We start from the raw sequence: 14,321 nt of genomic DNA on the forward strand, positions 1-14,321 counted from the left end.
GCCCTAACTGGGGACACATTGCTCACAAGCAACATTCATGGCATCACCCTGGAGTCGGTTGTCCTCTTCCACAATGGGTTGTCCACTTTGGTTGAGAACATCCTTGTATACAAAGAACCTGTGACTTCTCTCCATTGTCCTACTCCTGTGTTGCGCTCCCTTGCTGAGCAGCTATGGGGGGCAGGCGCCCTCACTTTCTGAATTAAGAGCTTCCTCACAGGTGAGCAAATCCCTTCTGTTTCTTATGATGGAGAGGTGGCTGATGAAATGGAGTCCCTCATCCAGGAGCTAAGTGGAAGATTTGGAGCATGTCTGAGCACTGGGGGCTGGGGACTTGGACCATCTAGGCTGGTGGCAGGACACCTGGCAGGAGGTATAGAGGAGGACCCAGCTCTATACGCCATGTTGGAACCCAGAGGGCCCTGGAAATTCTAAGGCAATGGAGTTCAGGGTGGAAAGAGAGATGGGGAGGTCCAAACCAAGGCAGGAAATGCACGAGCTAGTGCACAGTTGTCTCTCTCTGAAGAGGACAAGAAGAGGCTGATCTGGAACAGGATTTAGGGTAACAGCCACTGGAGCAGAGGTGGCTTTAATGTAGCAAGGCTTCATTCCATCCCTACCACTCTGGACACTGCGAACATTCTGTATCCCTAGAAGCTCCCTTGGCCCCCAGGGATCGAGTGAGATGGAAGATGTGCTTTATCAAGTATCTGAGAAGCTGCTATGACCCACAGCAGGGTCTGCAGCCTGTGACACAGTACCCAGGCCCTAGCTCATTCCTCCCTGGGCAGAGGGACGTGGAGAGCCCAGCTGCCACAGCAAGGTATCAGCCTGCAGCATGGAGTGCAACTGCATCCAGGGGTTTTCAGTTGGGATCTGCCTACCCCAGTCTCTGCTCGAAGTGTTGTGGAAGAAGCCCAGCTGAAGGAGAGGGGAGAGGAGGAAAAGGCTACAGGTCTCTCGCTCTGGAGAGATAGATAGAAGAAGGGTTAGTGAAGCCGAAATGACAGCACATTTTGCCAGCTCTGCTTGAAGTAACTTGCAGCTTGTGACTTTAATGTGACCGTGCTTCTTCTCCAGAGACAAGAGAGCTCTGCAGGACTGGAGAGAGCAGACCCAGCTGATGAGGCACAGGAGGGAGTTCAGTAAATTCCAACCTCTACATAGGAATACGGTACGTGGCAGGCGAGCTGGCTCTGGTCCCATGCGTGAGCAGGGTGAGCTCACACACAATGTCCAGACTATTCCTCTAAGTCAGTTGGTGCTGCACACAGCCCCACCCTGTGAGCACTGCAGCTGCCCTGGTTTTTGAAGCTGCCCTCTGCCCACTGACTACTGGCTCCATCTGAAGGACTCAAAGCAGTAGGCTGAGATGTGTCTGTGGGCGTCATTCTCTCAAGTGTGTGCCCACATGACAGCCACTTTGGGATGTAAAGAACAGTGGCCTTGCAACTTACCCTCGACCCCAGGGTCCTCATGAGGCTGTGTCTCACAGGGTGTCTGTACAGCACTCCTTGCAGATCCTAGTCCTGTAGGGCACAGCGGGCAATCAGCACCAGGGAGCTGGCTGCTGTTCCAGGATGTACCTGGTATCCTCTGCAGTCGTGTCTAGACAGGCAGTGTGCTGCTCAGCTTGTTTACAAATGTCTCCTCAAACTTTTTCTAAAAGATATTCTCTGTGCCTGGCCAGGCGGTGGTGTTGCACACCTGAACCCTTGCATTTGGGAGCAGAGACAGGAAGATCTTTGTCAGTTCGAGGCCACCTGGTCTACAGGGCGAGTTTCAGGACAACTAGGGCTACACAGAGAAACCCTGTGTCAAAAAACAAAAATGGTTTCCCATGTCAAGCAAGCCATTGGTTAAGTTAGTAACTGAGGAAGGTCCCAAGGCCATGGTGTGTTCTAACCACTCTGTGAGGTCAGTGGGCACAGTTCAAATCCTAAACACACACACACACACACACACACACACACACACACACACACCTACACCTAGTTTTAGAATCTACAGTAAAGTTCCAGTGTCTGCTCAGAGTCCTGTGCATCCCTCCTCTCTCTTCCTTTGATGTCGCTCTCTCCCCAGATCACAGAGCAGCGCTCAGAATAGTCATGCCTGGCGCTGCGATATGAAGACCCAGGCACCCTGGTCTGGCCGGGTCCCCTTGTCAACCAGCATTCTTGCTGCCTGGTATGCTCTGGCTTGACCTGTGTCTCACGGTGTCCTGGGGTTTAGTGAGAGGGAGACTTGTATTAGGAATATGGATACCACAAAGCAACGAAGTATCTTTCTCTGAGCAGCTGGCCACCCGTTCACATGTACCCAGCTGTTGTAGTTTGAATGAAAATGGCCTCCACAGGCTCATGTGTTTTAATGCATGGTCCACACTTGGTAGAACCCTTTGGGAAAGACTAGGCCTTGTTGAAGTGTCATCAGAGCTGGGCTTTGAAGTTTCAAAAGCTATGCCAGTCCCAGTTAACTAGCTCGCTCTCTCTCTCTCTCTCTCTCTCTCTCTCTCTCTCTCTCCTAGCTCGCTCGCGCTCTCTCTCTCTCTCTCTCTCTCTCTCTCTCTCTCTCCCTCCCTCCCTTCCTCCCTCCCTCCCTCATCCCCTCCCCCCACCCCACCCCCACTCTGCTTCATGGTTGTCTTAGTGTGTAAGCTCCCAGTTACTGTTCCAATGCCATGCCTGCCGCCTGCTGCCAGGCTCCCCGCCATGGTGGCCCCAGGCTAACTCACTGAAACCATCAGGAAGCAAATTTAGTATTCGGTAGTAAACTTTTCCTTTTATAAGTCACCTTGGTCATAGTATCTCTTCACAGCAAAAGAAAAGTAAGACACGAGCCTTGATCCCTTTCAGGATAGCATGTTTATCCCTTGCAGTCACGCTGGCCTCCCCTCCATGAATGATCTAGGCCTCCAGACTCGTTCTTATCTCTACCAGGACCGTCATCACCAAATCTGTAGCAGGGCCTTGCTGACCATCTGCCACGCCCCTTTGTCACTGACTTCTAGTGCAACTTTCCTGAAGCAGAGACCTTTGCTGATGTCTAAGCAGAACTCATTGTTGTCACTGATGTCTGGTGTGGCTCATCAGCAGTGGGGGCTGGGCAGCTGATGGCTGGGTAGGGCAGGCTGCCATTGTTCATCCAACTCAAACAATGGGTCGTTATCTTAAGAAACAAGAAAAAGAAAGGAAGAAAGAGGAACGTCATAGGAGAGTGACAGAAGGTACAGGGTAGGGATTTCAAATTCTGATGCAGGTAGGGTCCCTGGGTGATGTGGGTCCACTGCTCATGGCTGGTAGAGACACAGCGCTGCCATCTCCTGGGATAGAAGTTCAAAAGATTTGGGCTCCTCCAGCTTAAACAGGACCTCATGTCACGGACACTCCTTACCCAGGAAGCCTTTCTCAAGAGTAGTTCTTTAAAGCCATCCTGGACCCTGAAACAGGATCTTCCTAAATGATATAGTGAGGACCACAGAGGCTTTCAGGGAAAACATGCTGAAAGCTAGCCTTGGTTCCTCTGTTCATTCTGAAGGATGCTCTGTTCTGGTCCACCGTGGTACTGCCTTCTGCACTGTGTGTGATGTCAGAGAGGAGTGTGTTTTCCTTGTTCACTTTCCTGTCCATCATTCTTTCTATAGTTCCCAGCTTCTTTTCATGCGTATAAAAAATTAAAAATAATTTTATCAGTCAGACAGTGGTGGTTCACTGATTTAATCCCAGCCCTGGGGAGGCCAGCCTGGTCTCCAGAGTGAGTTTCAGGATAGCCAGGGCTACACAGGGAAACTCTGTCTCAAAAAAAAAAAAAAAGAAAGAAAGAAAGAAAGAAAGAAAAGGAAGGAAAGAAAGAAAGAAAGAAGAAAGGAGGGAGGGACTGACCAAAGAGGGCTGGAAAGATTACTTAGTGGTTACAAACACTTGCTGCTGTTGCAACCTGGGTTCAGTTCCAGGTACCCATCTGGTAGCTCATAACCATCTCCACTTCCAAGGGAACCAGCGACCTCTTCTAGTCCCCTTGGGCACTAGGCACACACATGGTGCACATACAGGCATGCTGGCAAAGAACTCAGTATACATAAAGTAAAAAAAAAAAAAAAAAAAAAAAAAAAAAAACCTTTTAAAAAGAAACCAAAGATTAAGAGAGAAATGGGAAGAGGATGTGACAGGCAAGTTCCCAAGAGAAAACCCAAATGGCCAGAGGTATGAGCTCATCGTGTATGAGCTACTTCACTGGTCCAGCTAAGAACCCTGCACTGTAAGCACTCTGTGAGTACAGCCCCAGCAGCCTCCTGGAAGATCATCTCAGTAACAGGACAAGCAGACGGAGGATATCTCTCAGGTGGTGAGGGCTTTGCTAGCACTCACAAAGCCCTGGGTGAGAGGCCCAGCACGACAGAAACTGGGCATGGTCTTGTAATGTAATCCCAGCACTCGGGAGGCAAAGACAGGAGAATCAGCTGACAATGGAGTTTGAGGCCACATGAGGCCTCATCTCAAAAAACAAACAAGATAGTGTCTTTGGAGACTCTGTCGAGTTCATTCTTCAGAGATGACAGCAGTCTAATAGGAAGCAATGAGCAAAGAGGTTTGGTGGTGTATTTTGTCATCTGCAGAAACACACACACAGTTGGGACTCACAGTAGAAGGTGCATCCCTGTGCCAGCCTTGGAAGAGTTCTCAACCTGTATGGGCTCCTGCAGTTGGGCAAGAAGTCACTAGAGGGCGCTAGGGTGCCGAGCATGGCTAGAGGCTGCTGGGTGGAGCTGATGCTCCAGCCTTGAGCATTGTGCACCAAGCTGAGTAATCACCACGTATGAGTGGGGAAACTGGGGAAATCCAAACTGAGCCCACTTGCCTTTCCCTTGCTTCTTGTTACCCATGAGTGTGTAGGTCGTATCCTGTGCAGGTGCAGCCTGGTAAAAAGACTTCTGAGGTTGGACACTGGTGAGACTCATCCAGGTCTACCACCCTATTCAGAAACGCTGACATTTCTCTTCTCCATGTTGTTGTGAAGCCTTGCCTGTGACCTTTGAGCCTGTTTTTCCTAGGCCTCCTTAGCAATTGAGGGTTTGACACTCTCTTGTAAAGCCGATGAGAAGCTTCCCCAGCCACCAACGCTCCCTGGACCTAAAACGTTGCTCAATTTTCATGCACTTAGATTTTTGTTGTTGTTCTTAGAGAATAAGGTATTTGGATGACTTTTTCTTGTCTATATTTTTCTGTAATAGTAAACTCGTGTAGATGAAGCCCCATACAAACATGCCTTTATTTTTTTAAAACAAGTAAAGTCTCTGACTTTAATGAGAAAAAAAAATCACCTGGACTTAACATCATACATTTCTTTCTGTTGGAATTTCTTTGAAAGACTTTTGGTCTCCCGAGGTGAGGCAGCTGTCACAGTCAGCAGGCATGCAAAATTCCGATGTGTCCCGGCCCTGTGCATTTCCGGGGTGGGGGTGGCTGTAAAAGAAGGGTGTGGTAGCTCTTGTCCCCTCACTGTGTCTTCCTGGGTCCCAGGCCCTTCCGAGTGTCAGGCATGCTGGGTTTGAACTGCACGTGCTGGCAGTTAAGATTCCAGCCCTGGAAATCTTCTGCTCGGAAGGGAAGATGCAGATCTGATAGGGAGGCAGGGTCTGGCTGAGTTCAAAGTCCACCCTTGCAGGGAGATAGTGCACAGCAGGAGCCGTGGCAGGAAACTCATCCCTTCCTCCTCTTCAACTCACTCTCACTCTACTAAGCCAGCCTTGGAGTCTCTCAACCTGCCTCCCCATTTGCGTACCGGGCGCCTTGCAAATGCATGCACACACACCTAAAGTCCTGAATCTGGGGCTGGGTTAGTTCCCCACAGCACCCCCTGGAGGCAGCTCAGTGAGCAGCTCTGGTCACGTGGTCCTTGCTGCCCTTACTAGCAGGTCCTATTGGGGCACATGGGCTTGCTTGGAGCTGCAGAAACAGCTTTAGGTGCCATCTAATGGCTGTGCAGGAAGCTGGCCATTACAGCAGGAGACCTGGGAGGAAGATAGAAAGATAGAAATGTGTCTAGTCTCAACTTCTGTTTCTTTAATCACGGAGATGTGTTAAGTTATTTCTCTGCCGATGAAATGAGCCAATTCAAGCCAGATTAGTTTATATTAAAGGGAGGTTTATTAGGAAACTGCTCTCAGTTGAGTTCATTGGCCCCAAGGACTGAGGCCAGGGAAATCACCATGGGGAAAGAGGGGGAGGGAAGGGAAGAGAAAGAGAGAAAGGACACATGCACAGAGATATAGAGAGATGAGGAGAAAGAGGGGAAGTGGGGAGGGGCTCGAGCCCTGTCCCTAGGCTGGAAAGTTCAGAGTTGAGGGCAGGATATGCCAGGTAGGGACTGAGGCTTGCTGGGAGAACCTGGAGGCCAGGTCTGCTTTGATATGTAAAATATGCACCTTAGTCTCTTGTCTCAGGGTCCTAAACCAAACAAGATGAAGTCCCCTCGCCTCCCAATATTAAAAGGGAACAGGACAGCTCAGTTCTTGAAGGAGTCAGGATTAGGGCTGAGCCTTGCTTGGCTCTTGAGGCTGAGCAGAGCAAGGAAGATACAGGCACTGGATGGGCACGAGAAGCTGAGAGCAGACGGGAGATCTCTTGGGTCATAATCAGAGGAGAATTTGGAGACTAGCCTGGATTTGGTGTGTCTGTGACTTGAGGACAGGCCCTGGAGGAAGGCCACAGCAGTCAGGAGACAGTTGACCCAGGCCCTGGAGGAAGGCCTACAGCAGAAGGCAGGGCTGCTGAAGGGAGACCAGTTCAGTGTCTACATGGACCACAGTGGGTAAGGAAAGCCAAATAAGGTGTGGGCAGCCATAAATCCTGAGTGGCATCAGGCTGGCTAGAAATAAGTGTGCCTAGGGGGCTGCGAGGGGTGGACTCTTTCCATGATTCCAAGTAACCCATTAATATTACAAAGAGCATAGAAGTCCCTGCTCTGGGCTGGGCCCATCTCCCCATGCTCTGCTCTCACAATTCATTGAAATCAGAGACAAGGGCTGCTGTGGCAACATGGCAAAATGGCTGAGGAATGTCCTGGAAACACTGAGGGCACTCCAGGCTGTTGAAAGATCTAGCACTACCTGGCCTTAAGGGCCAAGGATTTTGGGGGGTGGCTGTACCAAAAGGCATATCTGGACATTCCCTCGGAATGCAGCTGCTCTTCTATCAGAGGGAACAACTGAGACACCTGTCCCACCCGCAATGTCTAGACCCATGGCCTGCAACGCTACCCTGCAGGCTGGCCAAGTTTAAGGCCTATACTTGATATACTCAGTTTGCATCAGCACTTACATATTAGCTTGAAACTTTGTGATTTTAAAACTAATTCCCACCTGTATGAATGACTTTGGTCTTGTTAACTGTAGTGTGTTTTCTGTCATGTAATAGACTCTCAGGGTATCCTGGGTCAACTGTGGCAACCTTGAACATACCCAGCATCCCTCGATGGGCACTGCCTGTACTCCAGCCTGTGTTGTTGGGGCCTTTGAGAGATGCGGGGGCATCTGTAGAGAATGTCCCCTCTATGTTGTCCCTGGGTGGCCTAGCAGGGGGAAGGGAAGGTTTGTGAGCCTGGCAAGTGGGCCTGTGGGAAGAGCAGCCTTCCTGCCCGCCCGTTGATAGAAACACCTTGTTGCGGTTTCTTTTAGATGGCATCGAAGATTCCCTTTGCCACAGATCTGACAGACTATGAGAAAATGCCAGCGAGTCCATTTGGGAAAGTAAAGCCCAGAAGAGAGGGGATAGCACAAAAGCGTATAGAAATAAGGTTGGTGACAGTTGTGTATTCTGCTCCCCAGCTCAGTGCCTCTGAGTGTCCAGCCTTATGTGAACACTCAGCACAGAGAGCAATCTGGAAAGACATGGTCCCTGCCCTTGGAATTCTATCACCCTGCCAGATGATCAGGAAGACTTAGACGACTCCCCTATAGGGATACTCCTATAGGTACACCCCCCGCCCCCCGCAGTCCTGCCCCAGTTATTCCAGTGCCTGACCACTTGTCTCACCCCCAGCTCTGACCTTTCTGCTCTCAAGACTACACCTAACCTTCCCATAGTGGTATGCTGGGTGTGCCTTCTGCCAAAAGAAAGACAGGAAAACACAAGAGAAGGCCAGTTCATGGTACCTTAGGATTTGATGCCCTAGTATCAGAGTCTCTGTGGGGGATATAACAGGACTGGTGGCATGGCAGTTGACCAGCTGGCAGACGCGCCTAGAGCTCGGGTTTGCTTTGGGGAAGCTAGGTGCCAATGAAAGACCAACAGGGAAGGGGAGAGATCTGAGCCAAGCCACTGGGACCCTGGAGAAGCACTGCAGTGTCCAGCGCAGGTGGCAGAGAATGAACCGCGCAGGAAGGGGATGGGAAGGGGTCCCCTGCATTTAGCCAGAGCGGTTCCTGACCTCTTTCTGCCACTCTAAATCATGGCATTTACAGTCAAGAAATAGTAACCTTAGAGTGACAGTTAACAGAGATAGAGATGTGTTTAGAATCTCAGGTCAGTGAGATGTTCTGCTCTGTCTAAAGGTTTGGTAAATCCAGTAAATCTGTTCACCTATGAAAAGAAACGCTGTCCTCCACTTGCATAGAACAGGCTTCTAGGTAGGCAAAGCCACACATGGACTTGAGGGTACTTAAAGATTTATGTTTATGTGTATGGGTGTCTTGCCTGCACGTGTGTCTGTGTACCATGTATGTATAGTGCCTGAGGAGAGCAGAAGAGGGCGTCATATCTTTTGTCACTGAATCTAGGTGGTTGTTAACCACCACCAGGCTGCTGGGAACTGAACCTCAGTCCTACGTAAGATCCACCGTGTTCTTAACCTCTGAGCTTGCTCTCCAGCCCCAACTTGAGGGTGTTTAAAGCAGAGTGGCCCTGTGGGTAAAAATATGTTTCCTCAAGCCCAGCATCTCTAGTGGGAGACAAGGAGCCATAGCTACCTGGTGCCTCAGGATGCCTAGTGGGCTACAGGGAAAAGGCACTTTCTCTGGTTGTAATGGGCACTTCTAGCCTAAGGCCAGCATCGCGAACAGCAAGTGTCTGTGTTCCAGCACCTCACCATTGGCAGAGCTGGAGGACAAGATAAGGCGGCACACACAGCAGATCCGTGCTCGCAGTTTCCTGGGTACCAACCCAACGCAAGACATTAAGACGGCCAACCAGGACCTGGAAACCGTGAGTGTCTGCTGCCTGCGTGGGAATGTGTCACTAATGGAGGGAACTCTCTACACCACTGCTGAGCAGATATCCTCTAACCATGTGGGTTGCCTGCCCTGTCTGTAGTGGGTGCAGCGGCAGCTCCAGAAAACAGCCTGGCCACACTTTGAGCCCTCAGCCACACCAGACACAATGGCATGAACGTGATAGCTGAGGGCCTTTGAGGTCAGGGACGGGCATCAGGTCTGGAACTGGTCTACCCCACGAGTGTGTGAAGTCATTGTTTAAGGCCTCACACCCCGTCGGTGAGCTGAAGCCCTGTGAAAGGGAGCTGTTTGGAAAGGGCTCGATGCTGTTGTCTAGAAAGAGAAGACTGTGTCAAATCGACAGTCTGTATGACCGTGGTCCTAAGCTCCTAAACACGGCAAACTGTGTCCCTAAGCCCTTCCCAGACTCTTGGAGTTTAACTACATTCCTACATAGTGACTGACATCATCAGCTTGTGAGCGAAGCACAGAGCAGAGGCCCTTCCTGTGCTGACAGGAAGCTGGTGGAAGGAGGCAGAGGTTTTGTGATAGTGGTACCTGGGTGCCCACAGCTCCACCATTGCTTAGTTCCAGGTCAGTCTGGCATTAGCTCAAGACCAGCCTTTCTTGACAGCCTATCTGTGGCTCTATGTCTGTTTTATCTAGATAGACAAAAGCAAATCCTGGCCTCAACCCCACCATGAGGTTGAGCCTTCCAGGTCAGCACATCACATTTTCAGCCAGATTAATCACTGATCCTCCACAGCCAGAAAATAAACAAAACTGGAGCTACCCTTCTGGACAGGTACAGTAGAGGCAGGACAGCTTTGAGGTGAAATCCATGGATCCCCAGTAACATTTGCAGTGAGTCTGCAGCACTGGGCTCTGGCTTCCCCAAGAAGCCACACGCCCTGGTTTTCAGTCACTGTTATCTGACCTTTGGCATAACAACTGAGCCTGTATCCTAGCACACATACTGAGGCCAGCAAAGTTTTATAAGAAGAAAGTCCCTGGAGATAAAGTCTTAAGAGCCTGACTGCGGGGGGGAGGGGGGTGCGGGGGGGGGGACACCAACCAGTTGTGAGACTTATTCCCTAGAACTCTGGGACACAAGAATGCAAACCTAGACCAAATTCCAACATGAATTTGGTCCAAAGTCCCACCCCTAGCAGAGAGGCTATCGGCAAACGATAGGTGCGAGAGGGAGGATGCCCTAGGGGTCTGCCCCGGGTGATAGTGTGGTCCTTGGTCAATCTCACGCCTCAGTGAGCCACACATCCAAGACTATTTGGGAAGCACAAATTGGTCTTAATGAATTTTAAGGTGGGAGGGAGCACAAAGTTAGGTGGGTAGGGGGTGTGGATCTGGAAAGACTTGGAAGAGGTGAGAAATATGATTAAAACACGATCTCAAAGGAACTAATACAAAAGTTTAAAAAAAAAATTCAAACCTAGGAACAGTGGGTAAAAGTTGAGAGTCTGTCCCCTGAACCACTGTCTCCACTGTCCCACACAGCAGAACCTGTCCTTCTTGGGGGATCAGGTGTGGTGACAATGGTTATATGATGCCTGCCTGAGCTCTGGGAAGGACCTGTCACCCTAGTTGAGGAGAGTACCTGGGGGTTTGCCCTTAGTGAGCAGGTAGATGTGGGGGAGCTACCCTGGAATCCTGAGGTCTTAGGAACGTAAAAAGGGAGCTACAACTACATGGCTACCCAGCTGCCACTGTCACAAAGCCTCTGCTTTCCACCAGCTGGATGGGTTGCCTCTGTCAAGGCAGGAAGAGCCTTCTTTACTATCCACCCTCTCACCTGACAGACTACACAGGTGTTCCCTAGAACCAACCCAATACAGAGTGGCCAGCGGGTACCCAGCAACACCTGTGAGGTCTGGTGGTGATGGGATCTCATCCTGATGAATGGGGAACCAGCCTGCACTCGGCCCTCAGGAGAGGCCTCGGCAAGCCCACAGGAAAGCCAAAAGGAATAAGCAGATACCAAATTTAAGAAACTCACAGTAGGGCTGGAGCACTGCTCTTCTGGAGGATCCAAATCCAGTTCCCAGCACCCACATGACAGCTTACAACCATGTTTAACTCCAGTCCCAAAGGGCCCAGTGCAATTTTTGACCTCCCTTAGCACCAGGCACTCATGTGGTGCACATACATATATGTAGGAAAAAGCTCATACACATAAAACAGATGAAGCATCTAAAATGTTAGAAGTAGACGACAATAATGATAATAACAGTAATGATAATAGCATTAATTCCCGGGCATCGATAGAAACATAGCAAGTGCCTGGAGGTGAAATTAAATAAATGCCCCAGGAAGCACAATGTAAAGAAAAGGGGATATGGACAACAGAGTTGAAACAAGATTTTAAGACAACTAGAAGATTGGTCCAGGAGGTCCAACATGTGCTAGCATAGTCCAGGAGATGCCGGAGTAAGTGAAGGGAACGTTTAAAAATAAAAAATTAGCTTCCCTAGCATGTGTGAAACCCTGAGGTTGCTCTGCAGCACACAAGACATGCTGGCACATGCTTACCATCCCAGAAATCAAGGGAGGAGGATAAGGAGTCCCAGGTCACACGTGGCTATGTAGTGGGGCCCAAGCTAGAGTGGGCCTGCACGACACCCTGTCTCAAAAGAGAAAAACTCTCAGTTAGAGAAAGGGTAGTCCACATGTTGGAAGCTTGATGTCCTGACCAAGCACTCAATGATCCTACTGCCAGATTGACCATGGAGGATGAGGTCAGCCGAGCACAAATGCTATGGAGGATCCTCGGGCCTGCAAAAACGTTATTTCCTGCCCAGCCTCTCTAGAGGGCTTGGAATAAATTCTACCCATGGAGGTTGTCTGAGAGGGATAAGCAGAGCAAGAAGAGAGAGGGGGAGGGAGGGAAGGAGGGAGGAAAGGAAGGAGGGAGAGAGAGGGGGGAGGGAAAACAAAAACAAAAACAGGAGACCTTGCTTGCCGGGGCATCAGAGGACCAGAGCATCTGGCTATGAGAAAGAAGCAGGTTTGTAGAGAAGCAGAAGCTTAGGAAGGTGTCCAGTTTGGAAACACCAAGTAACAGGCACAAAGGGAACAGCAAAGTCTAAAATGAGGCTCCACAAGGCAGATACTAACCAGCCAACAGCAATGCTGCCTGGTGTGGTGTGGACTGAAGAGCTGAGAGTGGGCACACCCTCAGCTGGGCTGAGGCTTCTGCAGGGTGGGGACGTTCTCTAGGGGCTGGGCCAGGACGGTGGGGCTGGGCTGGAGGACATCAGCAGGAGGGGTGGAGGGATGGGCTAAGGTTTCCACCTAAGGACCAGGCAGCTGGCCACAGCAGAGAGACACTGGGCAGGCAGAGGTGAGAAGAGCTTGGTTACTGATAACACTGCCCACCTGGGACCACCAGGCTTCTTCCTTGGGTTTACATTTTCATGTCTGACAGAAGGGCTGGGGAACACAGAACACAAAGCACAGACCTGACTCTAGGCTGGGCAGTTTCCTTCCTTGGCCCTCTCTGGCTGGCTGGCTCTGCTCCTGGGCAGTTAGAAGCCTTGGCTGGGATTATGTTTAGGGTGATATCCCACCCACAAGCCGCAGTTGTACGGTACCAGGTACCAGGAGTACCAGCCTCAGTGGGCCTCTCTTTTCCCTCATTCATATTGCTGCCTGCACAGAAGTCTTGGGGGGGCATGCCAGGGGGACACTGTGGCAAGTGGCTCATGAGATTGCTAACTCTCTGGAAGGATGGTACAAGAGCTACCACATGTCCAGTTGGTGTGGCCCCTTCACACCACTGAGGAGACTACAGTAAGATGCAGCCTGTGGGTGTCTGGGGAAAAGGTATCCTGAGTGTTCCCTGCACACACCCCATATGCACCGAGGTGGGGATTCATCTGTCCTGACTGGTCTAACTTACATCTCTTCTTCTCCCCAAAGACTAAGAAACTTCAGGAGGAGTTAAGGAGACTGAAACTGGAGATGACCTTGAACAAAGACCATTCTTTTCCCCCTTTCACTGGAAACCTTTCACTTCACCCACCAGCATCACGGCCTCAGAATATATTTTTTAACACAAAATACTAGGAAAGTGGTGTTGTCAGCAGGGATGACAAGTACCTCCCACAGCGGTGTGGGGACTGGCTGGGACAGCGACTAGTGGGTCTTCAGCTGCTCCACAGGCTGCGGCTTTTAATAGACTTGACTCCTTTCTGAGGCTATACAAGGTTTAGCTGCATTAAAAGGAAGAATCCTGCAAGCAAGCCAAACTGTTCTCTTCTGTCGCTGATTCCACCAATCGGGTCGACGGGGGCCTTCAGCCAAGCCACAAGGGTGTCCTAATTTCCACTGATCCGGGGGAGGGGAGGCTGCTGCCCTGACTTCTGCAGCTCCATCTTTGTTCAGTGGCGCACGTTATCCTGTTCAGACCACCGTCCTTTGGTTTGGCCCTTTGTTTGCACAGGGACAGTGACACCTAGCCCCAGACATGCCTCTGCCCTATAGGATCCCTGGGCAACTGCCCACCCCTACCCTACCCCCAACTTTAAAATCTCTTGGTGCCACCCCACCTCACCCCCATAATCCTTCTGACACTAATCCAGGGGCTGCATGGACAATTGGGGCAGCTCTGAGTGTGACTATAAACGCAAAGCTTTTTCTTTCAGATGTTGGGGACAGACAGAAAACTATTCGGGCTTTCTGTTTCCTCTTGTGTAAGTTCTGGTTAAGACTTGACCTGATCCTGACTGGGCCCCTGGCTTCTAGATCCTTGGAGTATCTATGCAACTTCTCCCTCACTGTAGATTCTGGGGATGGTCTAAGATAACACTCCTCTCCTGGATTTGAAGTATCTGAGCTGCATTAGCCTCTCACCCTGGGAAATTCAGGGTGTCTAGGCGGAATAGTCCCTGTCTTCTGGTGCATGTTGGATGTTTGAATGGGTCAGGGTGTCTAGGCGGAATAGTCCCTGTCTTCTGGTGCATGTTGGATGTTTGAATGGGTATAACCCCTCTCCTGGTAGATTTGGGTCAGACGATGCTCACTCCTCTCCTGGCTTCTACTCTGCCGATGTGTTTTTCTGAGCACATAACCAGGGAACATAGAGTCCCCTTTTGAA

The 14,321-nt window shown here is 50.5% G+C and overlaps 1 protein-coding gene across 7 annotated transcripts in view; it reads left to right on the forward strand.

Moving 5' to 3' along the window:
* Positions 1-13,473, forward strand: part of Lrrc27 (leucine rich repeat containing 27) — a 30,597-nt gene extending 17,124 nt beyond the window's left edge. For 4 of the 7 annotated variants that reach the window (XM_087583076.1, XM_087583088.1, XM_087583082.1 and 1 more), the window contains 4 exon segments: positions 1,081-1,174; positions 7,676-7,794; positions 9,077-9,200; positions 13,145-13,473. In XM_087583076.1, coding sequence (XP_087439202.1) covers positions 1,081-1,174; positions 7,676-7,794; positions 9,077-9,200; positions 13,145-13,291 — 484 coding nt within the window. In that variant the 3' untranslated portion in view covers positions 13,292-13,473. 7 annotated transcript variants of the gene reach the window in all.
* Positions 13,474-14,321: the final 848 nt, after the last annotated feature.

Source organism: Rattus norvegicus, chromosome 1, assembly GCF_021556685.1.
Source record: "Rattus norvegicus strain SHRSP/BbbUtx chromosome 1, alternate assembly SHRSP_T2T, whole genome shotgun sequence".
In the NCBI taxonomy this organism is placed as follows: domain Eukaryota; kingdom Metazoa; phylum Chordata; class Mammalia; order Rodentia; family Muridae; genus Rattus; species Rattus norvegicus.